Here is a 25,589-nt window from a genome sequence, read left to right on the forward strand (position 1 = left end):
AGGCAGGAAGAGGGGGAAGCAGTCTCCCTGCTGAGCAGAGAGCCCGATGCAGAGCTCGATCCCAGGACCCTGAGATCATGACCCGAGCCGAAGGCAGAGGCTTAACCCACTGAGCCACCCAGGCGCCCCTCATTCAAGTTTTATTAATTATCCCATTAGTGTTTTTTTTTTAGGGGGAAGCAAGATCCCACATTGCATTAAGTTGTCATGTCTTAGTGTCCTTTAATTTGGGACAGTTCCTCATTCTGTCTTTGTCATTTGTGACTTCGACAGAGCACTGGGCATTTGTTTTAAATGCACCTCAATTTGTATTTTTTTTCTTATTTTTCTTCACAATTAAATCTGGGTAATGCCTTTTTGGCAAGAATACCACAGAAGTGATGTTGTGCCCTCCTCAGTGCATCTTGTCAGGAGACTCCTGTTGTTGATATGGCTTGTTACTGGGGATGCTGAGTTTGGTCACATGGCTAAGGTGGGGTCGACCAGATTTCTTCACTGTAAGTTACCATATTTTTCCCTTTATACTGAATAACTACCTTATAGTAAGATACTGTGAGAGTATGTAAGTGCTGTGGTTTTCATACTCTTGCCCACTAATTTTATCATCCATTGATGGTTATTGCTTGAAACAGTTATGACTGTGGTGTTTGTCTAGTGGTAATTCTCGTCTTTCTTTCCACACTTTTCCTTTCAGTTCTTCTGAAAGGAAGAACTGTCCCTTCTCCCCAATTAACTCATTTATTTAATTATTTATTTTTGTTAGAATGGACTCACGGACATTATCTTCTATGGGTTACAACCCACTGCTATCATTTTTCATAACTCAGGTTGTTCCATATTTGGCCTTTGGGAACCCTTCCTGTGGCCTTTCATGTCCCTGTGGCTTTTCATGCACTTCTTTACTTTCTGGCATCACAGGGGGTCTCCAGGCTCAACTTGATTTGTCTTGATCCAGCCCAAGAATTCAAGGAACCCCAATTCCTTTTATTGGAGAATAGTATCTAGAACCCAAGATCTGAGCACTAAGTATCCTTCTACTGCTGAGGCCTCGGTGCTTCTGGGGCATCGGTGCTTCTAGGGCGTCTGCAGACGGAGCTAGGAGGTATATGCAGGCACATACCTGCCCACATGTGAATGACCATGAATTCATACCAATACCTCTGATTGCAGGCCAGTGTAACAATGTTTATCCCACCAGTCCCGCTTTCTTTATTTTACTTATTTGTTCAATCCTTGAATACTCATAGTTTCACAATTGCTAAACAAATATAATTTAATCTTAGCATATATAGTTAAAATACTGTGTTCCAAAGTTATATTGACTTTGTTCTTTTCTTCCTCATCCGCTTCAATCGGTTGTATCGTTCATTGTAATTAGTTTGTGATTTGTAGTTCATTTGCATTCAGTTAGGTTTTGTTACTGCTTGTATTTCTTTTGGGGTTCTCCCTCCCCAACATCCTGCCTGATTTAAGTTACTAAATTTAAATTATAATCTTGTAATTATATATCGTTATAATTATAACTTAAATTATTACTTTTAGAGTATGTATCACTAAACATGGTTCTAAAAGTCAGAACTATATAAAAAGTTATACTTCAAGACCTGTCACTCCCCCACATCTCTTCCACTCCCATATTCCCTACATCCTATTCTTTCCACTCCATTCCTACTGACTCACTGTAGGTAACCAATCTCATTATTTTTCCGGTTTCTCACATATATGTGTGTGGGGGGGGTGCGTTTGTGCAAATAAACAGATATGGACATAGTTCCTTATTTCCTGTCTTGCTTACAAGAAAGGTAGCCAGCCATAGTACCATTTTACACTTTGTCTCAAGTCTTGTGTTGTTACACTCTGCTACTGTGGCTTGCACAGTTCCCCCTCCACTCAAGAACATTTGAACCCCGTATTAGCCAGCATCCTCTCTCCCCCCACCTGGTTCCCTGTACCTCTCCTTCAGACCGAAGCCCAAGCATCACCTCCTCTGGGAACATTTTCTTTGACTGTCTGGCCTAGGGCAAATACCACTTTTAACTTTATGCCATATTTCCCCTGTCACTTATTATTACAGATTTAGATTTGTTTGTGTGAATAGTTGATCAGGATCCATCTCAAACACTGTGTGGGCTGGACCATTGTTCTGTTTCACTCACTATTATATCCCCTGACCCAGCTCAGTGCCTGGCACTTGATATTTGTTTGTTGAATGGGAAAACGAGTGAATGAAATGCTGGTAAAATATTTGTGACATTTCAATAAAGTCAAGGAATTTGGATAATCCAACAGGTTATTACAGGTTATTTTAAAATGATAGGCCACTTACGTTTTCTTCACTGTGGGACTTCTACCTTCATAAAAACCCAAAGAAATAAATTCAGTTTTTCTTGAGGTTCTGTAAAGTACTTAATCTGTTTGTCTTTATTCTCAATTCCCCTTTTTCTAAGACTGTGGTCCGTTTTCATCTTTTTGAACAGTAAGCCATGCCATTTCCAATGCCTGAAGAGCCCCCCCTTTTTTGGTTCCCCAATAATGACTTCTCAGTGACCCTCTTGACTACCTCCCTATTAATAGACTTGGCCAAGGCTGGTGGATGTCCCCTTAATCTCTTCTTCCCTTCTGTAGCAACCAAACCCCTTATTTTAGCTACATTTCTTGACCTGATGGCACAGACATGAGTCGGAGTAGTAGCCTGACCTCACACACTGGCCTATCACATCTCTGAGTTGTCTGAATGCAAGGGAACGTCTTCAAACCATTAAGCCCAACAAAGCTTCACAAGGTTTATAGTTTGGGCTATTTGCCTCTGTTCTCTTAGAGTGTCATTACTGTTCTTCAGCTAAACCAACTACGTGCTGCTCATTGTAATTTGATAAAATGCTTTAAAGACCCAGAATAAAATGATATCCTTACTTTCTATAGTATAGTCCTAGGTTTTGCTATTGTATTAATGATAAATTGAGGATAAGTATTAATATCCTACAAATCAAAAGTATCTCAGTCAAGCAAAAAAATCAGAATGTTGGACACTATTTGAGATGTCTTTATGATGTACGCTGGGGACGCTCACGAGGGCTTCTGTGCTGTGGTTGACCTGGACCCTCAGCATTGAGAGGCATCAAATAGAGATTTAGAGAGACTGCTCGGTAACCAGGCACAGGGACAATTATGCTTCCTGGAATTATTTTTCAAACTTGGATTGGAGAGGTCCCTGCAATCCCATAACACATATTTTTATCATTACAGACTTACAGAAATAGGCTGAAAATCTAAGAATCCTAAGAAAATATCGATAGAGCAATAAAGATGGAAACAAGACCAATGCAGGGAAGTGTTAGTATAACCAACACATAATTGCTTTTATTAACTGACAATGTGACTTTATTAGAAAGGAGATTCTTTGTGGATTATTGCTAATGAGATGCATGTTAGCCTTCTCTGTGTCAAAAATTTAAAAAATATATAAATAAGTAAAAAGTTCTGACCCTGGGGGGGCACCTGGGTGGCTCAGTTGGTTAAGCAACTGCCTTCAGCTCAGGTCATGATCCTGGAGTCCCAGGATCGAGTCCCGCATCAGGCTCCCAACTCCATGGGGAGTCTGCTTCTCCCTCTGACCTCCCCTCTCATGCTCTCTCTCTCTCTCTCTCAAATAAATAAATAAAATCTTAAAAAAAAAAAAAGTCTGACACTGAAGGTTTGCATGGAAATCAAACAAAAGAATTTATTGTGAATTCTTGTATTCTTATATCAGTAAACCTCTTGTATTCCAGCAAGAAAAGGATGAGCACTTATAAATGAGCCACTGTTTAGGAGCTGAAAGGCACCAGCTGGACCATGTATGAAAACAATATTTTCTCAAGATGATATTGCAGAGCAGAGAATGGGGTGTGTAAATATGGTAAATATGGACACCAGACATTTCCATTTTGCTCAATTTTTTGTTTCTTTTTTCTCTTTAATTTTTTAAAAGTAGGCTCCACCCTCAAGGTGGGGCTTGAACTCATGGCCCTGAGATCAAGAGTCCTACACTTTGTCAACTGAGCCAGCCAGGCACCCCCTTGGATTGTTGACAGGCAGAACCTAATGGACATAGAACTCATAGACATCATGTGAGATCTCCATTCATATTGTAAAGAAAATAAAGTTATTTTCTTTATAACAGTCCCTAGGGGCGCTTGGGTGGTTCATTTTGTTAAAACAGTCCCTGTAGTATCTGGGGTCTACAGACAGGCTTCTGAGGTTCCAGAAACCCTTTGAAATAGGAAACAAAATTGTTAGTGGGGGGGCACCTGGGTAGCTCTCGATCTTGGGGTCATGAGTTCAAGCTCCATTTGGGCATGGAACCTTTTTTCTTTTATCCTAAAAGAAATAAAAGTGTGTGCACGCATGTATTTTTTTTGCTGAGAACGTCCCATAGCTCTCATCAGAGTCTCAAAAGGATTTTTGACCACACAAAAAGGTTAAAAGTTACTGTACTAAAATGCTGCAGTGAGAAATATAGTCTTTACTTGGCAGAATATGTCAGGAAAATAAAAATACAGTCACTCTATATTTTGCCTATAATTTGTAAGAGTGAATATGAAGGCTGTCAAGAGTTGTGAAAGGCAAAAACTGGGATATTTAAATTGCCTCTTTTAGTTTTTTTTGTTTTGTTTTGTTTTTGTAGGCTCTACACCCAAGTAGGGCTTGAACTCACAATCCCTAGATCAAGAGTCATAGGCTCTACTGACTGAGCCAGCCAAGTGCCCCATTTTTGGTCATTCTTTTTATACTGAATTGGAGAGATGTTCTGGAATTCTGTTCTTAGACTTAGTTTTATCAGGACGGCATGGTGGAAGACCAGCCTGAATTAATTAACTATCAGATTTATATAATGTTTAAAGAATTTCAACTCATAGGGGTGCCTGGGTGTCGCAGTCCATTAAGCATCTGGTTGTAATCTCTGGGCCATGGGATTGAGCCCCGTGTCAGGCTCGGCACTCAGCTCAGAGTCTGCTTGAGATTCTCTCTCCCTCTCCCTCGGCTCTCCTCCCTTCTCTCTCTCTCTCTCTCTCTCAAATAAATACATAAAATCTTTAAGAGAAAGAATTTCAACTCCCAATGCTACTTTTGTTTTTTTATTCTTTTTTAAAAGATTTTATTTATTTATTTGACAGAGATCACAAGTAGGCAGAGAGGCAGGCAGAGAGAGAGGAGGAAGCAGGCTCCCCGCTGAGCAGAGAGCCCGATGCGGGCCTGGATCCCAGGACCCCGGGATCATGACCTGAGCCAAAGGCAAAGGCTTAACCCACTGAGCCACCCAGGCGCCTCTCAATGCTACTTTTAAATAGAGATATATAGATTAATAGGTAGATGGCTAGGTAGATGATAGATGGATGGATGGGTGGGTGGATTCATGATAAATACTCAGCTATGTTAGCAGAGAACTTAAGGGGACGGCTTTAGTCCAGTGGGATATCCAAGCAGCTCACCTCCCTGCCCTCAGCTACCCCCTCGTTCACACATACCACGAGGTGGCACCCAGACCCACCTCAGAGTGACCAGGCCTTTACCTTTACCGGCCTTTTCTTACTACTTGAACACCCACAGACCTGGCAGTTTTGCACCCAGAACTTTCCCTGAGAACCCGGAACCTCCTCAAAGGAGGCTGGAACTTAGCTCTTCTACAGGCAGATCTCTCTGTGCTCCTGAAATGACATCTTCCTTTGAAATCAATTGGTGCAGGCCCAGATGACTGGCGCTCCAGGGACCTGCAGAGGCCCAATGCTTTTGACGTTCTTGTAGCCCAGTAAGGATCCCTGTGAACCATAGTCACTGACCAAGATTTGGATACCCCATACTGATTCTTTTCTACAACCTCTCCTTGAGACTCTTTCTCGAGTTCGTCTTGCGTGATTCCACCTCCCACTGCTCCCTTCTACACTTCCTGCGGCCACCTCTAGAAGCCCCGTTTCATGATTTACCAATTACACTCCTCAGGTCTTCATTGAAGTTTTCTTTACCTGCTGCTTTAACTGGCTTGTCCTCTGAGGATATAATTTCATCTGGAGCCATTTTGAGAGGAAGTTTCACATTCTCAGAATTGAGTGATGTAGTTTGTGTCCTTTTTACTTGTGGCCATAACTCTTGTGTAAGAGCTCTCCTGTCTCCAAGCCTCAAGTCTGGCTGTCCTGTCCTCTCCTTCTCTATTGCTAACCCCCTACTTCTGATCACTCCCCTCAGTCACAGCATCTCTTTTGTTCTTCCCCTTCTCATGTCCTCCCGTCTTCCTGAGGAGCTCCAGTGTCTATGTGGATGGTTTGTGTCCTACCTCATCAGCAATAGGACCTTGTCTCTAGAGGTTTCTACCTTTATGGTCACTCCTAGCACTTGCGGTGACCTAAGAACATCTGAAATTGAAACCCCCCACTCAGAGGAGGGAGACTTTCTAAAACAAGGATAGAGAACCAAGATGCCATACAAGAAAAAAAAACTGAAAAATAACAAGCTGGGGAAAATATTTGCAAATCAATTCACAGACAGAAAGCTGTTTTTCTCAATTAGAAGCTCATATAAATCAATAAAAATACTTGTACCCAGTAAAAAATGAACAGTTCACAGAAAAGTCAATACAAATGCATTTTAAAGAAATGCACCCGAGTTCACACATAACAGGAGAAGCACAAATTGAAAACTACAGTGAGACCCTTTTCTCACCAAATTCGTAAAGATCAAACATTTAATATGTGTGGTAAGGGTATGTGTGAGGAAACAGACACTTTCAAAACTCCTGAGAATGTAAATTGCCTTCTGTGAAGGGCAATATGGCTATATATGTCATAATTACAATGCATGGCTCCTTTGACCCTGAAATTCCACTTCTAGAAATATGTGTGTGTGTGCGTGTGTGTGTGTAAGTGTGTAACCACTATTTTCTGTGCTGCTATAAAAAAATTCAGGAATCTTGGAAGTTCTACATTTAAGATAAGAAAGAAAGGAAAGTAATATGCTGGACAGGCATTTAATGATAGAATTTTGTGTAAAAATAATCTAAAACAATATATACATACATATATACAGGTACATGTTTATTTAGAAAATACTTTCATAATGCTTAGAATATCTCTGGGAATAAACACAGAAGCTGGTGGCTCTGTTTGTCTCAGGGAGGGGAACTGGGCAATGAGAACAAAGTTAGGAGGGAGTCTGTATCCCAGCAAGAAACTGAAGGCGCACTTAAAGTGGGTATTTTGAAGTGGGGCAAAAAAAAGACAGTTTACAAAACTGCAGTGTCCCAGGGCCGGCAGCAGCAGAAAGTCATTACCACCCCTCCTGCTGAAGGAAAGGGGTATGGGCTTGGTTCCTGAAACCCACGGAAGGTGGCAAAGTGGAGAGGGCTGGCTGATCGGAGCTATGGCCCAGGTGACTGCAGGAGAAGACCCTACGGCTTAGTCATCCCTTCCTTGTTCTCCTCTTGTCCTCCGACCTCTGTCGTGGGGCAAACTGCATGGGGGACATTCCAGTGCACACAACCAGAAGCCACGGTACGAAGAATTCATTGATGTCCTTCATGCGGTTCAGCCTCGGGGGCGAGGAGCGGGGTGGTGAAGAGTCAGAGCACATCTGGAGGCTAGGGGAGAGTATCAGGCCCAGAGATCTACTTTTCATTGCATTCTTCTTGGTAGCCGCTGAATTTTGTACTGTGTTTATGTGTTTATATTAAAAGTAAATTACACAATCTCTTTTTTAAAGAATAAACGACTATTTACTTCCCCCTCCAACTATCTGTCACCTTTGCTTTCCTTTTCACAGCCAAATTCGTGGTGGGCGTCATCAACACTTACCATCCTTCCCTTCATTTATCAAGCCTTGTTTACGACCCCTTGACACTTGAATGTGCTCAGCCACCAAAGGTCAGTAATGCTGGCTAAATATATTTTACTCTACTTTTTGGGAGCATGTCACACTACGGATCCCACTACACACTTTCTTAAGACATCTTGGTTTCTGTAGCCCCAACACCCATCTGGCTTACCTCCTGGTTCCTTCTTAATTTCTTGGGTGGGCCTCTCTTCCTTTGGCCACCCTCTAGATGTGGTATACTCAGCATTCTGTCCTTGGCCCATTCCCCCCTCACATAGCATTGACTCTCACATTCTCATGCCTATTCCCTTGTCATTAATGACTCCCAGCCATCTCAATCCTAGGCCCAGATCTCTGCTCTAAACCTCACACTTGGAGACATTTCCACTTGACCCTTCCACAGCTGTCTGTTAGGGGCTGAATTGTGTCCCCCTAAAATCCATATGTTGGAGTATTTCAAAATGTGACGATATTGGGAGATAGGCCTTCAAAGAAGTAATTAAGGTGAAATGAGGGGGATCCAATCCACTCTGACTGGTGTTCTTATAAGAAGATGTGCTGGCTTCCAGCTCTAATGTCAGTGAGGATTTGGGATGCCTGGGTCGGGTAGTGTTTGGTCTTTTCTCCACAAGTCAAGCCAAGAAAGCAGAAGCTTTACAATAAAAGCCAGGGTAACATTATCAATTAAATTGTTTATTCTTTGAGAAGTATTTTATTTTTTAATATTTTAGAGCTATTTTAATAAAATAGCATCTTAAATTTTACAATGTAAAACCAGCGATAGTACCAACCTCACATCCATTTATAGTTACCACAGCAGCAAGGTCTTAAATCTTTTAAACTGTATTTTGAAACATGAAGTATAATATAAATTTTTTCAGGTATCAATGAAATTTATAAAAGAATCCTATTCATTTATTTATGCTCTTTGTGTTGGCACTTGAAAAAGTTCTGTGCTAACAATAATCTCCCAGGATCCTCTGTCTTCTCCCTGTTTCCATCCCTCCACCTCTCCCCCGCAACTGTCCTGCCCCATGGCTTCCTGTCAGCTCCTAGCACTTAGACTAGGACCTCTCAAAAGGCATATCCATTCCCTCTTCTAATTGCTCCTCTTGGGTCTTGATTCATTTTCTCTCCATGTCTGATTCTGCTGCAACCCTTTTATCTGTATGTCTGGTGTTCAAACTCATCAAGAACTGTGACTTGATTGGGCTGGTTAAGAACCATTGAACATGGAGTGTATATGGGGGGGGGGTTCCTTTTGGACAGAGTTTTTGGTCCTTTTCAGAAGCTGGTGGTCTAGACCACTTTAATTTATTTTTTATTTTTTTTATTGTTTTATTTAAATTCAATTAATTAACATGTAGCATATCATTAGTTTCAGATGTAGAGTTCAATTGATCTAGACCACTTTTTTTTTTTTAAGATTTTTATTTATTTTTTTGACAGGCAGAGATCACAAGTAGGCAGAAAGGCAGGCAGAGAGAGAGAGGGGGAAGCAGGCTCCCCGCTGAGCAGAGAGCCTGACGCAGGCCTGATCCCAGGACCCCGGGACCACGACCCGAGCCGAAGGCAGAGGCCCCAACCCACTGAGCCACCCAGGTACTCCTGATCTAGACCACTTTTAATCAAAGTATGGTTTCATCTTACCAGGAAGCTTGTTAGAAATGCAGAATTTCAGACCTCCCCCAGAACTACTGAGTTAGAATTTGTATGTTAAAAAGATCCCAGGTGATTCATATGCAAACTAATGTTTGAGAAGAACTGATTTAATTGTCCCTTATTTGGTCATCATGGCAGAGCTGCAGCTGAAACCCAAGTTTGGGAAGCACTGATTTACTTGTCCCTTGTCATATCATCATAGCTAGGGATAAATAGGCATAGCAGTATTAGCATAAGGAACTGTCTGAACCCACCTTTCTCCAAAGGTGACAGTATAAGTGGTAGGTATTTGAGGCTTGATAACCATCAGATTTAGACATTGTTCAGAATAGAATGGTGTAAAGATGGAATACCATGGACAGCGCTCCAGCCTTGGTGCATGAGAGATACTGTAGATGGTGGGAAGCTCAAAGAGCTGTTGGTGTAAGACACGGTGGGTTTGAATCCTGCTGTGAGAATTGAACTTGTTAACTTACCTTCCTTAGCTTCAACTTCCTCATTTGTAAATGGGATGACAATACTTATCTACCACAGGTTGTTTTGAAGCATTATTGAAAAAAATATCACCAGACAGGCAGGTCTCGTGTACAATAAATATTAGTCCCTTCCCTTTTCCTGTCTGTAAAACCTCAATTAGAGTTAATCAATCAATCAATCAATAATAAATCAATAATAAATCTTGCAAAAGGAAAATAACAAGATCCCTCTAGCTTGGGGCTAATGCCCATGGTTACGACACCAAGGCTCTCAGGACTGCCACCCATAGTCTTCATACCACTTCGATAGCTGGAGGAGAACTGGGAGGGGAGCTGGAGGGCAGACATACTTAGCTCCCTACACCTTCACCCTGCAGGGCAGGGGTCCTGCACAGCCACTGGGGGTTCAATCTGGGATCTGGCTCTACACACGGATGCTGAGGAGCCATGCGTGGAAGAGTCAGTTGTTGACCCAGTTCTGTTTGGTTCCCCTCTGGCTGTTAATTACACCGCCGCCACCCTCTGGAGCTGAGCCCCTGCCTCTGAGCCTTAGTCTTCCTTCTCTTTGTGGCTGGATTGCATCCCTTTGTGAAGCAGCCTGGCTGTGTAGGGCTCACCGATCTTGCACAAAGGTTGATGAAGGCTGCTGTGCCTTTGTAACTGGAGCTGCTTGTCTTGTTCGCCGTAGCTTTGCTCTGACATTCTCATACCAAACTTCTGTCCACTTCTTATGTCTACTGACTCCTCAGAGATTACTCTGCTTCCTTTCACTTTTATACAAGATGACCTTTTTTTTTTTTAAGATTTTATTTATTTATTTGACAGACAGAGATCGCAAGTAGGCAGAGAGGCAGGCAGAGAGAGAGAGGAGGAAGCAGGCTCCCTGCTGAGCAGAGAGCCCGATGTGGGGCTAGATCCCTGGACCCTGGGATCATGACCCGAGCCAAAGGCAGAAGCTTTAACTGACTGAGCCACCCAGGGGCCCCCAAGCTGACTTTTAATACTCTTTCTTCCATGCCACAGGTCTAAAGGCTAAATTTTAATCTGTATCAGATTAGGATTATAGTTCAGCTTTTTTCATGAAATTTTCTTTTACATGGGCATCTAAAAGATGTTCACTTCAGGGCATCTCTGGAAATTTAAGCCACATCTGAACTAAAGACCAAATAATGCTCAAAGATGATCTGCTGGGCCCAGGAAGCAGCAGTTGGCTGGGCTTCCATGAGTGGGTTGGGCAGGTCCACCTGCCAGAGTTGCTGTGAGGGTAACATGCAGCCAGTGGCTCTCTGGGATCAAAACATTAAATTCATCTGGTTTCTAACTTGGTTCCTGGACATCGAGTTTGCCGGTATTGATTCTCCCTCTTGCCTTCCATATTGCTTCACTGCAGGTAATTTATGCTCATCCTCATGACTGAACCTGGACTCTCAGTACCAAATAACAAACGGTCACTCTTTAAATACTGGCTCAACATTTAATGAGAGCAAAGGCTTAGTGCTATGTGGGAAGGGCACAGAAGAAGAAGGAAGAAGAATCGCTGGTGCAGAGCTCCTTGTCCCATCTCCGCACAGAGCATTTCTTTTTCTTTCTTTCCTTTTTTTAAAAGGTTATTTATTTAAAAAAATAAAAAATTTTAAATAAAAGATAAAGTTCATTTAAGCAATCACTACACCCAACGTGGGGATCGAACTCATCAACTAGAGATCAAGAACCACATGCTCTAGCCACTGAGCCAGCCAGGGATGCCAGCCATGAACATCTCTGTTCTGATCCCAAACTTGCGCACCCTGCTTCCTGGGACTAAGGCCCGGAAGCCTTCTGGTCCTGCTCCCTGGAAGAATCTGGTGACTGCCTGTCACTCCAACAGGCGCTTGGGTTCCATTCCTCGCAACCGGCTCATGGGAATTTCTTTTCCAAGCACACACACTACTTCTCCCAGACAGGTCACGTGTGCGGACACACTGGTGAATGGGACCCCGCAAGTGCGGGTGCGTGGCTAGTTCCTACCGTATCTCCCTCATGCTGGCAAAAAGCCCACAGTTTAGGGCCTTGACAGCATTCACTGGGGTTCTAAGGCGCTGGTGTGGTAGCAGAAGTAGAAAAGGAGTTCTCCTTTAACCCAGGGTCGCCTTCCTCACGCAAAAGCCTAGAGGGTTCCTATACCCATCCTTTCACCTTTCGAGTGATAGATAAATCCCCTACTTGATTTTTTTTTCAGTTCCTTCTAACAACTTTAAGCTATTCATGCTCTTGCTAAAATTCGTGTGTGTATCCCAAAACTATGAAACATGGACTTACCAACTTTTGTTTGGACTTACCAACTTTTCAAAATGAAATTAACAAAATGAAGTTAAAGGGAAAAAATTGAACACACACAGGCGCGCGTGCGCACACACACACACACACACACACCACACACACACGTTTGCCAGATTTTTTGCATCGAAAAGAAAAGGAAAACAAACCCAAACACCCCACATCTACGAGTTTCCCGATAATGATTTCAAACGGGAAAGACTCGAGCTGGATCTGCCAGAGGGGAACTCTCTCTAGAGCACATTTTTGTTGTTATTTGCCAAACCAGACGTCTCTCCGTGAGCACACGGCCAAGACCCAGGTAACTGTGTACTGTAACAAGAGTGTTTTTATAAATTATGCAAATCCACAGCGCTTTCCCGCTGACCAGAACTATCTAATTGCCGACCTCAATCCGGGCCCTCGTTCCCAGCCCCCGCCGGGCGGTGTTTCCAGTCTGCCACTCGCCGCGGCCTCAGGTGAGTTCCGCGCGCTCCGCGCTCCCGGGCCTGCGGGAGGGGCTGGAGCGACAGCAGAGGGCGGGCCGGGGCTCGGGGCGGGGTGGCGGGGGAGACGGAGATCCGGGCCCTGACTGCGGCTTCCTCTCCGTGGAGCCGCATTTCCAGGCACCTCCGCAGCCCTAGCCCTAGCGCGCCGAGCCGTTCCCGGCCGTGCCGCCTGGAGGCGCGGAGCCCGCGGGGCGCCCGCAGCCCCGCAGCTCCGGCCCGGGCGGAGGCCGCCGGACCGCGGAGATGCGGGGCGGGGGCAGGGCGCGGGGTAGGTGACTTTATCCCGCCTCTGTTTCCCTGCCCCGGGGAGCAATGACATCACGCGGCCTTCTCCAGGCGCCGACACAAAGAGCGGCGCGGAGAGGCCGCTGCGGGGGGAGCCGGCGGCCGCCGCTGCCGCCGCCCCGGGCCCTGGGGCCCCGCCGGCCAGGCCCGCCGCCCGCGGCCCGCGCCCTTCCTGCTCCTCCTCCGCTGCCGCCGCCGCCGCCGCCGCCTCCTCGGTCGCCGCCGCCCGCGCCGCCCCCGTCCGCGGCGCGCCGTTGAGCCCGCGCCGGGCCCCTCCGGCCCCCTTCCCATGCGGGCGGCGCGGGCCCTGGGAGGGGCGCCCGCAGCCAGCCGCGCAGCATGCACTGGGGGGTTGGCTTTGCCTCGTCCAGGCCGTGCGTGGTGGATCTGAGCTGGAACCAGAGCGTCTCCTTCTTCGGCTGGTGGGCCGGGTCCGAGGAGCCCTTCTCCTTTTATGGGGACATCATCGCTTTCCCTTTGCAGGATTACGGTGGGATCATGGCAGGGCTGGGCTCCGATCCCTGGTGGAAGAAAACACTTTACTTGACCGGGGGAGCTTTGCTGGCCGCAGCTGCGTATCTGCTCCACGAACTCCTGGTCATTAGGTGAGCCGGAGAGAGGGCCCCGCGCAGGGGCGCCGAGTGGGGCACCTGGCCAGGGCAGGGCTGGCGCGAGGGGGGACCATGCCAGCCTCTCGGTCACGCCGCGCAAATGCCCAAGAATCCTGTCCTTACCTTTCCCTAGAGGCAGTCCGTGGTCACCCGGCCTGAGGGGCAGTTTCGAGTTGACAGGAGAATTAAACTGGTTGTGGGAGGGGAAAACATGTATCTCGCAGTCCTTTGGTGCTAAAAAGCAAAAATTCTCCGGGATGTTGTGGAGCAAAATGGTCTATTAGGAAATGCCCTTAATAAGATCCAAGTGCAATGTTTGCAACAATAGAACGAGGCCTGGTGGAGATACTAAGTTACACTTTTGGGGAATGCCTTATTTGTTTATAGATAATAATGGTGCTGGAATATTAACCACTAACCTTACCTTTTACTTAATGGTTAGTTCTCCACTATCCCTCCCCAAATTTCAACATCATTAAAAAGCTGAAATTGCAAAAGCTCCAAAGCCCTCTGGGTCCCTGTTAAGGGGCATGGCCAAGTAGAGGGGTGTGCGTTTTGGTGCAGCCCTTAACCTGGTTATGGGCTGCTCAGGTATTTCAAGCTAAGCACCATCGAGGGGGATTTTGATGTCATTGTTGTGTGAGCAGTAGGAGATCCGAGGACAGGACTAGCACATGGGCGTGTTTGACAAGAACACGGGAGTCACCCAGTGCCGTAAACAGTTGGATAGTCTGCCTGCCGCAGAATGTTTACAGGACTGATTTGGAAATGCCAGAAAATGGAGGCCCCTACTGTTGGTACATCCAGAAGGACAGGAGATCTTTGTCTGAGTAGGACAATACCAAAGGCTCCTAGGGTGGTCCTTTGGCTCATTGACAACATCAATTTATGGTTAAAATCTCCATGCGTTGGAGTCCTCTGTCCCTGGGAGATGACCAGAAGCGGGCAGTTTTCAATAGCTCAGAATATCCCTGTTGACCATTATTTTTAAAGTAGTGACAAATGTGTTCACACTGCCTTTTTCCAGGGGGAAATCTTACACAGTAGCTTGTAAACAAAGACAGTGATCGGTGACCTTTAACAGGTCTACAGGGATTCCAGGAGATTGTGACAGGCTAACTTAGGTATTTTGAATATTTCTAATCTCGGAGAGGGTGGGAAATCATTTAGGTCTGAGGAAATGTATTGGCTTTCACTATTATTTAGCCATAATTGAGAAGTTTTATTTTAACCTTATTATGTACTGTGAATTCTTTCACTTAGCAGGTGCCTTGAATCATCTAGTTGAACCACGTAAAGATTTTTGAAGTGAATTTAAGGTGCATTTCCCTAGATTATTTCCTGTTTTGCTAGTTTTAGAACTCGATTTTGAGTTAGATTTCAAGCTGTATGAAAATACCCAAAACATTTGTGCAGTTCGTTAAATGGTAACCCAGCTGTTTCTCAATTATATTCCAGTCCAGAACCTTTTCAGGATCCAGAACCCTGTGGCTTCTCACCGGTTTAACACTTTGTGGAGGGAGTGAAGGCATGCGGCTCCATAGGACCAACTCTAAACCTTGCTTAAATGACCTTGCAGAAATAGCAAGGAGCCCAGAGCTCATCCTGGGAACAGGCCACACCCTGGCAGGTGTGGTCGCTAGACACAGAAGAGCCTTCTGCCCGCAGATGTGTCCTTCACTGCTTAGCAGATTACTTGGATACTTACGTGGATTGAGACTTTTTAATCTTTGTTATATTCACTTTTTGTTTCTTGACAGATGTCTAAAGCCTGGGTAGGAAATGTGTTATAATGGAGGAGAAAGTCCTGTTATAATGCAAATAATAAAAATGGCCACTCATTTTTGATCCCTTAGTAGGGACTCTGCCCGTCTAGAAGTGCTTTACTTGGATTTATCCCTCTCAGCTGTGGCTGGATGCTTCGTTCCCAATTCATAGTTAAGGCAATTACAGTGGAGGGAGAGAGAGAGAGGTAAAACCACTTGCCCAAGATCACACAGCAGGAGTAGTAGGATCCAGACTTGGGAATGTGTGTGTGTGTGTGGAGTCTGCACTTTTTCACGCCGCCTCCTAGAAAGTACCAAAGATGACATAAGCCCGGCTGGGGGGAGAAGAAGAGAAATGTGAAGAATTGGGGTATGGCCCAAGGAAGACAGGCCTGTGGTAGGGACTGGAGTTTTTGACAGCCTCTAGGGACACAGAAAGACAGCGGGGAAAGACAGCAAGGTCTGGGACTGCCAGTCAGAGGTGACATGACAGACTTCCATTTAGGGCGAAATCTCACTGTCAGTTGTCTCCATAGTTAAGGCAAGACAAAACAGTCCAGAATCTGCAGGATGGAAGACACATTTTGAAATGGTCACAGTGTCTGAGGTCATGGGCAATGGTAAAGTCGTTACCGCTCAACTTGGATTTTCTGCTGGAGAGACTTAACCTGAGTGTGTGGCCGTGTGTCTAGTGCGTAAAGTTGACTGGTGAGAAGTACTTAGGAAGTTGCATTAAGGAGTATAACCCAAGGAAGTATTTTGGATTTTATGCCTGCTTTTCCCACGGCAGTATTTTTAACCAAATACTGTCTCAGCCCACTACTTTACCTCCCCTGGGTGGTGACAGCCTAGCAGCTCTCTTAAAGTCAATCCATTTGAGAATGTGTTGTTTGTAAACTGAATGACTAAATAATGATTGTGTTGTTGGTAGCTCTTTTGCACTTTGGGTGTTAGGGTTCAGTCTGTCCTAGAGAACTTAGGGAATCAGAGCAGCCCCCAGGTCAACCACTATCTGACCTCCATAAACTAACAGCTTGTCAGTGGCACACAGAGGCACAGTCCCCTTAGGTATCCTTCATGATGGGAGGAGGGGCCAGTCTTGCGGCTCCGTACATGTTCTCTTCTGTAACCCTCATTATAAAGCCATTTTGGGAGGTACAGCTGTCCAGGTATTTTAAAAAATAACCTGCTCCTCTGATCCTAAGTCAGGGAGTCGTTTCTGACGTGTGGAAGGACGACTCTGGAACCAGAGGGGGTTCACACTCACTTCGCTTTTAACCAAGTAACCTTGGAGATGAGAATAAACTTCTTGGCTCCTTGGTTTTCTCATCTGTAAAATGGGTTTATAATAGCAGCCTGCCTTACAGAGTTGATTGAGTTAGCACGTGTGAACTGCTTAGAACAATTTGACATGTAAGTGAGCATTTAATAGAAGTTGGCCGTCATTGGCTATTAAAACTTCCGTAGGAAAGTTCCAGGCTTGAGTGACCCAAGTCAAACCGGCTGTTTTGATAGAATTAATTGAGAAATTGCCCATTTCAGTGTCGTTGAATGGCTTAAGAGCTTGGGATCTGGAGCTGCTAGTGGCCAGATGTTAGAGTGATGTTCTTTGGACAAATTATTGAGCCTCTCTGAGCTTCAGTTTCCTTCTCTGCTGTGTAATATAATATACACTAAATTTAAGCTATAACAGTATCCACGCTATTACTTCAGAGTGAAATAAGTTAGTATGCATCATGTATACAAAGTCATTGGCCCATGATTGTCACATCCATTCTTATTATGATATGGCGGCCAAGTTAACCATTAGAATTAGATGTTTCTGGCCAGCGGAGCAGAATATTTTATATTTATCTCCTCCCTTTCCAGTTCTTAAATTTTTGCCTAGCAGAAAATACCACTCTGTGACTTGAATTATTTGACTGGACAAAATCAGTTAATTGTCAAATGTAGTTTGTGCTCTCTGGGAACAGTTTAAGAGGCTTCTTGATTTTAATATCTGACCTCCCCAACATTTTATCTAAATGAAAGTTTTCATTTTATATAGCAAATTTTGCCAGAAAACAGCAAATATTTGTATTCTTTTGACTTGAGCAGTGTTTTCCAAGTGAGTCATTCTGAGCTCTTTAATTGCAATGGGCACTCTGGTCATGAACTTCTCTGAAGAGCTGGTTTTACTGAAGGCAGATGCTGCAGAGGGTGAGCTCTGTGGGCCGACGATGCAAAGAGCTTGACCTTGCTTGGGGAGAAGTAGGTACGGGATTAAACTGGGAGTGATGTGAGGAGCCAGAGTCTCAGGGAAGGCCCGGGGAAGAGTGAGGTCTATGTGACCGGGAAGTGGTTGGGCCAAGCGAAAGGTGGGGAATTGTAGATGGTTCCTGAGGGTGGTGTAGGAGCGACGCTGTGGCGGATGGTGAGATAGTGTCATTTAGGGGATAAGACCGTATCTCTGTGCATGAGAATGGATTCTACCACTCTTACAGGATGCTTGGGAGCTCCACAGATGTTTACAGATTTAAAAAATTTAATTCTCATGCTACCTGATGCATAATCGGTACTGCCCTCACTTTCTGTGGGTGAGAAGGAGAGAGGCCTAGGGTAACGTGGCCAGTAGGAAGCAGGGCTTGGATTTGACCTGTATCCACACTTGGAATCTAGCATTTTCTCTATTATACAGTGTCCATTGCAAAACTATACCAGGGAAATCCTCCCACCCAAAAAAGTAGCCAAGGGAAAGCTAGGCGTGTGTCTGAGACAGAAGAAAGGGAAGAGGCAGGAATATGAAGTTATGTACTGTGTGCTGGGAAGCTAGAGAAGATGAGAGAGAGCCCAGAAGCTGGCTTTCTTGGCATCATACAAGGAAGGGCCAGGCGAGGGCACACATAGTTTGGAAGGGGGACCAGATTCAGGGTCTCAGATTCCCAGCAGACTGGGTTCCTGGCAGAGTAAACTTGTGCTGCGATTCCTGGGTTCTAGGGACAGTTTCATGGTACAGTCCAGGGGTCAAGAACATAGACTCTGTTTGCCTCCATCAGTCCCGGGTCTGCCGTTTACTAGCAAAGGGACCTTGGGCAGGGTAATCCTTTCTGCCTCAGTTTCTTCATCTGTCACGCATGCGTAACAGTCGTAGCTCCCTCAAAGTTATTGTGAAGATTCAATGAAATGATACCTGTGAATCCCTTAGAACAACGCCTGACACCTGGGAGGCACACACTGTCATGTTTATCCTCTCAGTTTGTGCCCAGCGGCTAAGCGTAGCCCGCCGGAAGAGAGGTGGGCACTCTTCCTGCCCCGTGGGCTTTAGTTAGCCGAAGGAGATTGATACGCAGCTACTCTCTAAGCCCTTGGGGTCACCGTGATCGCTTGTAAGGTTCTCTCGTGTTTTGGCCGAGCTTCCACTCAGCTTCTGGGTGAGGTGAGCCCCTGTGACAAACAGATCTGCTTGTTCACGGAAAAGCCACAATCCACCGGGGGCCTCCAGGGAACTCAGGGCATTGAATGTACAACACGTGGTTTGTTCTTTATTTCTGTTTTGGTTTTGGCAGGAAACAGCAAGAGATTGACTCCAAAGATGCTATTATTTTGCATCAGTTTGCAAGACCTAACAATGGTGTCCCCAGTTTATCTCCTTTCTGTTTGAAAATGGAAACTTACTTAAGGATGGCTGACTTACCCTACCAGGTACTTGTGTACGCACGGGTCTCACTGTCCCGACAGGAACATCAGAGGGGTGGTCCTCATCTCACACGGTGGGAAGGGCTTGCTCGTGGTGCCGGAGGGGTGGGTGTGAAATTAGCACTGCCTGCTTCTTTTTTTTTTTTTTTTTTTTTTTAATTTATTTGACAGAGATTACAAGTAGGCAGAGAGGCAGGCAGAGAGAGAGAGGAGGAAGCAGGCTCCCTGCTGAGCAGAAAGCCCGATGTGAGGCTCGATCCCAGGACCCTGGGATCATGACCTGAGCCAAAGGCGGAGGCCTTAACCCACTGAGCCACCCAGGCGCCCCAGCACTGCCTGCTTCTTAGCAGCTGCTTCCTAGAGACTGGGTTGTAAGGTCTGTTGATGTTCACACACCCAGGTTAATGGGGGATCCAGAGGGTTTGGATTTCTGTGGGTTTCAGGGTCATGGGTCATGGTATTTTTTTTTCCTGACATGCAGTAGGCCTTGGTTAAGCTTGGCGAGGCCTCCTGGGCAGTGGTTAATGAAGGTGGGTGCACCATGGCTGTACGTGGTTTTTTCCTTGAGATTTCTGTTTGACAGCATTATATTTTGTCTCTCGTGAGTCCTGGGGGGAAGAGCACCTGGCAGGCCACCAGGGAGATGGTGCGATAGCTGTAGATTTTGGGAGAGCTTGTCCACAGTGCTCCACCTTCCGTTTGGGTGACTTTTGGGGAAACATTCGCTCGTTTCAGCATCAGAGAATGAACATGGGAATGTGTTTAATGGTGTCCATTTCTCTGTGAGTTGGGTCTCACAAATCTGGCAAGTTGCGTTTTCATTGTTACTCAGTTCTAAGTATTTTTACAAAAAATTTTCCCGCCCTCCTTTTCTCTTTCATGGAATATCCAGCTATTCACAAGTTTTTTAAGCTTTGATTTTTGTCATTGTTTTTTAATTTTGTGATCAGAGCAGATCGTCTCTATCTTGATTCCGTGAAATTTACAGAGGCTGTCGCCTAGTGTGGCTAGTTTTTATGAATGTGGAGGATCATCCCATGTTCTCCGTTTAGGTGAAGAGCTCTCTAGATTTACTTACTTGAGCATGTGTTTAGTGGATTATTTAGATCTTGGACATCTCTGCATGTTTTCTGTTTGCCTGTTCTAGTATTTCTTAAAGGAGTGGATTAAAATATCCACGGGTATTTGTTGATTTCTCTTTTCTTCCTGCCATCGTCTGGGTTCTTGCTTTATGTAAGAGATCATATGGTTAGGTACATGCAATGTGAAAGATCACATTTGTACTCTTCTGCTTCTTTTCCCAGTATATATAGCACCTGGCTATGTCCCCTGCTTCTTTTTTTACCTCTTGAATTTTATATCATCAAATATTGAGATTGGTTCTCCAGCTCTCTTCTGGTTCGTATTTGCTTGGGATACCCTCCTCCATCCTCTTTCTCTATTTTTTTTTTTTTTTTTTGAATCTGTCTTTCATAGACAGCGTATTACTTGTAGCCGATCTAAGAGTCCTTAATTGGTGCATTTTATTCATTTATACTTGTAATTATTGTTTAACTATGAGATATCTCTAACATCTTTCTCCCTCCCTCCCTCTTTCCTTTCCCTCCCTCCCTCTTTTTCTTTCTTCTTTCTGATGTCTTACTTAGTGTTTTTTTCCCATTATACTTGGCTTTTTAAAAGTTTTTCTTGTTTTCTGCATTCTAGTGGGTAGATAAGAAGAAACTTTCTTATCACTTAGAACAAATTCTATTTTTGTTCTCATGGCGGTTGCGCCTAAGATCCAAATTTGAGTTTATTTATCCCTATTATCATTTCTCAAGTGTAGGTTGGTCCTCTGATGATACAAGGATCGTACAGGTTCATGTGAACTTTGTATCTCTCTTTTCCAAGCCCTGATCCCAAACATGTTGTTGTTGTCTAATGTTTTAATTCTGGAATTTTGGAAACCTTTCCTTTTTTCCTGGTTCTTTTTTAGGCAACAGGGCTTACTAAGTTTCTGACTAGCCTTATTTCCCATGTATCTTCTCCTCTGGGATTATTTATCCTCTTATTTGAGCACTTTCTGGGTGCATATTTTCAGATTGAGCCTTTATGCAGCAAACCTTCAGTGGCTTTACACACTTGATGATGCCTTTATTTCTCCCTCATGTTTGAAATGTCTACGTTCCAAGTTCTTTGACGTCAGGGCTTTAAAAATATTACTCCCTTGTCTTTCTGCATTGGTATTGCTATTGAAAAACCTGATGTTTTTCTCTCTTTCTCTCTGTAAGCTTTTAGAATTTGAACTTAATCTCAATAACTTACATTTCACTAATATATGCCTTGGTGTGGGTTTATATATATCTTACTTGGTCCTTTCTAAACTCTTGTTGTAGAAAGTGTCGAATCTTTTTTAAATTCTGGGGAATTACTAATTTTCTTCAAATACTTCCTTTTCTTTTTGATTTGTTTTAGCCTTCTTCTTTCTTGTCCCCTATTATCTGGATACCGAAATCTCTGCTTTTATTTTCTCTCTCTCTCAATATATTCCTTCATCTTTTCTTCTGTCTTCTGGATGGATTTCTCTTCCCTACATTCCATTGCCTCTCTCTGTTCTCTTCTTACGTCTATCGTACTGCTTATCTATTGTGTTCAACGTCTGTATTTTTCTCCTTAATATATCCCCTTGGTTTGTATTACAGTTTCCTCTTTTACACCTTAGAGGATCTCTATTATGCTAATTAAAATCGGTCTGTCCCCAAGATCCTGCTTCATGGTGCGGAACGTCCGATGCTCTTCTGTGACAGCAGTTGTGTGCGTTCTGTGTCGCCTTTGGTTTGAGATTCGCTTTTGGCCAGAGATGTCCATCTCCTGCCTGGGGATTTGTACGGGGCAAGGGCCAGAGCTCAGGCTACAGGTTGTGTGCCTCTGAGGGGATGTAAGAAAAGTAAGAGGTGAGCCCCAGGCACCCCCAAAGCACTTTGGTCCCGCTGGTTTGCTGCCTTTCCTCCAGGGAAGGTGGCTCCGACTGGTCAGAGGCTCACCTGTAAGCTCTGACAAAGTGGCAGCACCGGGAGGAGGGGTCTCCGTTGCAGGTAACAGAGCAGCTGGACCAAGCTCTTGGCTGCTGGGATAATGTTAGCTCGGCAGCTCCCAATGCCCCCACCGACCCCCCAAACCTGTGCTTTCTGAGCCAGTTTCTCTGCAGAGGAGGGGTTGGGGTGGCAGTGCTGGGATGAGATGAGTGGCAGCCCCTTGGCTCAGCAAGTGCCATTACGGAGGCCCCACTGGGGAAGCGATGGAGTGACACCTAACTGGACTGCTGGACTGTGGGTGCAGTGCTCTGGGAGGGCAGAGCCTGTCTGGGGACTGGAAGGAGGTTGCTTAAGACTGGGACCGGGAAGGCAAGGGCGGAGTCTGGAGAGAGGAACGGGGAGATCGTTTGGGACTTTGTAAGCCAGGAGTAGAGCAGAAATCAGCACTGAGGACAGACAAAGCTTGAAGCCTCTAGATGCAGTGGGTCAGATTTGAAAGATTGCTGTTGAGCTTGGCATTGGCAGCCAGCCCTGGAAGACACGTGTCACGGAGGGGCTCTGGTTGAAGGAAGAGGAGGCCGGCTGTGCTACCCTTTCCCCTCTTGCCTTCAAGCCTGCAAGTGCCGGACCAGCAGCCAGACTGCCTCCATCCTTGTCGCAGAGCGGCTGCTTTTAGTGAGTGTGACTGGGGCAGCAGGACACACGTCTCACTGGGAAGCCTGAAGCTAGTCCCGAGGACATCGAGGAGGTGGCCACCTACCCCCTTGCAAAATTATTTCTTGTTAAGTATATATGCATGTATTTTAAAAGAAAGGTGTAGGCGTGTTTTTCCTTCTGCAAGGTCTCTGTGGAAAATAAACAGAGGGGCAGAAATTTAGGGCAGAGAGCTCAAGGCAGAGATTTAGGCAAGAGAAAATGGTTCTGTGGTTTAGAAGGCTGCTCTGTGCCTGCCATGGGTGCCTTGGGATCTGTGTGCCCTCAGTGAGGGGCTGGGTTGATGCAGGCGGTGCCTGGGAAGTGCTTGGCGGGGTGGGGGGCATCGCCTGTGCTCATCGGTACAGAGGCATTTTGTCAGAGATCCAGGGAGCTCTACACTCTGCCCCTTCTTTGCTCTGTGCCTTGAAAAAGAAAAGATTAAAATGTCATATTCCTAAGAGCACGACTTTATATTTGAAGCTTTTTTTTTAATGTTTTAACCAGAGAGAGACTGAAATAAATATTTAATGGCCATTAGTAGAAACTCAAAGGCTTTTTTTTTAAAACCTTGATCTATTGGTCACAGTCACTTATCTTTCCATCCTTTAAAAATAAGATTACACATATTGGTAGGTCAATTTCAAAAACTTTTCATTGTGTAATAATTATAGATTTGTAGGAAGATGCAGAAAAGTTATAAGGAAGTCCTACAATGTGGTTAATTTTTTTTTCAAAATGAAAATAGCTTTACCTTTTTTTTCCTGATTACATAGAGATGACATATGGTCCTTATAAGAATTTCAAGCAATACACAGAGTGTGAATGAAAATCGCCTCTCATCTTACTAGCTAGAGATCACCATCACTAAAACTTTGGGCCACCCTTCCATACATTTCTACAGACACACACAAAGATACCTACATCGTTTGCTGTAACTGATTGTATAAGAAGCCTGTATTTCACGCAGTAACTTTTTTTAAATATGAGAAAGAAAAAGAAAGAAATTGACTCCTTTGGAACTCTCTGCTCTGGCTTTAAGCCCTAACTTTTTTTTTTTTTTTAAGATTTTATTTATTTATTTTTGAGAGCAAGAGCAAGTATGAATGGGGAGCAGAGGAAGAGGGAGAGGCAGGCTTTCTGCTGAGCAGGGATCCTGATGTGGGGCTCGATCCCAGGACCCCAGGATCATGACTTGGGCTGAAGGCAGACGCCTAACCGACTGAGCCACCCAGGCACCCCCAGCCTTAACTTTTGATTGTTCTCTTTATTTGCTGATCTTGTCTGTACCCACCCACCTTCTATCTTTTTGTGTTGAAATTTTGTGTCTGTAAGCTACAGACAAGTTAAAAGCCTAGCACTCTGAATACCCATATGCCTTTCACCTAGATTCACCAATTATTGCCTTTTTTGCTTTGTTTCTCTTTGTATAAAACTTTGTGAACAACTTTTTATGAACCATTCGAAAGTAAGCTGCAGAAATCATGACACTTTACCCCTTGATACTTAAGTATGCATCTCCAAAAAATAAGGACATTTTTTTACTACAAAACTACGATACATAGTTGTAAAGGGAAGTACTTCGTTTTTTCCATTCTATGAGGGAGAAAACCCAGTTTTCCCCTACTGTGTGTTTCTTTCCTCTGAGTTTCCTTTCCTACTAATGTAAAACACTTCACTGCTGACACTTCTGGTCACCAAATGTGTGGATGTCCCCCGTGCCCCTCCCCCACCCCCCACACACACCAGGCAACTCTCTGTGACATGATCTGGGTGTCCTATAATTTAATTTAATTCTGACACTCTCTACCCAGAGACAGTGTCATAACCCACAGGTTAAGGGCTCAGTCCTACAGACTGTATCCTTCCCCCTCTACAGAATTCAGGGAAATACCCACGTTTACTAGTTTATTAAAAACATATGTTAAAAGATACAAATGAGCAGCCAGATGCAGCGGAATGTAGGGTGAGGTCTGGGAGGCTCTGAGTGTGGGAGCTTCTGTTCTGTGGGGTTGGGGCCTGTCCCCCTCCCCATATGGATATATCTGCCCATCTGGAAGCTCTCTGAACCCCATACTTTTGGGATTTTATGGAGACTTCCTCACCTTGGCGTGATCAAGTATTTAGTCCATTTCCAGCCCCTCTCCTCTCTCTGGAGGATGGGGTTGGGGGAGGGGCTGAACGTTCCTGGCTGCTAATCCAGGTTTGATCTTTCTGGTGACCAGCCATCCAAGGAGCCCACCCAGAGTCACCTCATTAAGACAAAAGAAGCTCCTAGTGCTCTTATCACTTAGGAATTTTTATAAGGCTTTGAGAGGCTCTGTGTGGGGAACTGGAGGCAGAGACCAACATGTGCATTTCTTATTCTTTCTTAACAGGGGATGCTTGGATTTTTTGGCCAATGTGTTATAATCCACAAAAGTTGCTTAAATTATCTCAAATGTAGCCAGTGGGAGACCTTTCAAGGTGCCTCCAGGGCCACAGTGAACATAATGGATATATATTTAGTTGAAAAGTAAGGGACCATGATGAGTGTAGCAAGTCAATGTCCCAAGACTTTGGCATTTCTTTTAAGGTTTCCATTTCAGAGTGATGATGACGATGTTAAAACTCATGATGAAGGCACGTGTCAGACATTTCATGTGCATTTTTTCATTTAATCCTGTAACTATTGTTATCCCCATTCTGTAGATGAGGAAATTGAGGCCCAGGAAAGAGTAAGGGAGACCCAGGGAGGACCAGGGTCACACTGAATAAATGA

At 44.7% G+C, this 25,589-nt stretch overlaps 1 protein-coding gene across 2 annotated transcripts in view; it reads left to right on the top strand.

The window, feature by feature from the left end:
- Nucleotides 1–12,834: 12,834 nt before the first annotated feature.
- Nucleotides 12,835–25,589, top strand: part of FAXC (failed axon connections homolog, metaxin like GST domain containing) — a 67,139-nt gene continuing 54,384 nt past the window's right edge. Inside the window, exons 1-3 of one of the 2 annotated variants that reach the window (XM_080806055.1) lie at nucleotides 12,835–13,052; nucleotides 13,553–13,674; nucleotides 18,992–19,127. In XM_080806055.1, coding sequence (XP_080662181.1) covers nucleotides 13,568–13,674; nucleotides 18,992–19,127 — 243 coding nt within the window. In that variant the 5' untranslated portion in view covers nucleotides 12,835–13,052; nucleotides 13,553–13,567. Of the gene's footprint in view, nucleotides 13,053–13,197; nucleotides 13,675–18,991; nucleotides 19,128–25,589 lie in introns of those variants that run through there. The other variant, XM_080806054.1, reaches the window with a different exon arrangement.

Source organism: Martes martes, assembly GCF_963455335.1.
Source record: "Martes martes genome assembly, chromosome: 6".
Classification (NCBI taxonomy): domain Eukaryota; kingdom Metazoa; phylum Chordata; class Mammalia; order Carnivora; family Mustelidae; genus Martes; species Martes martes.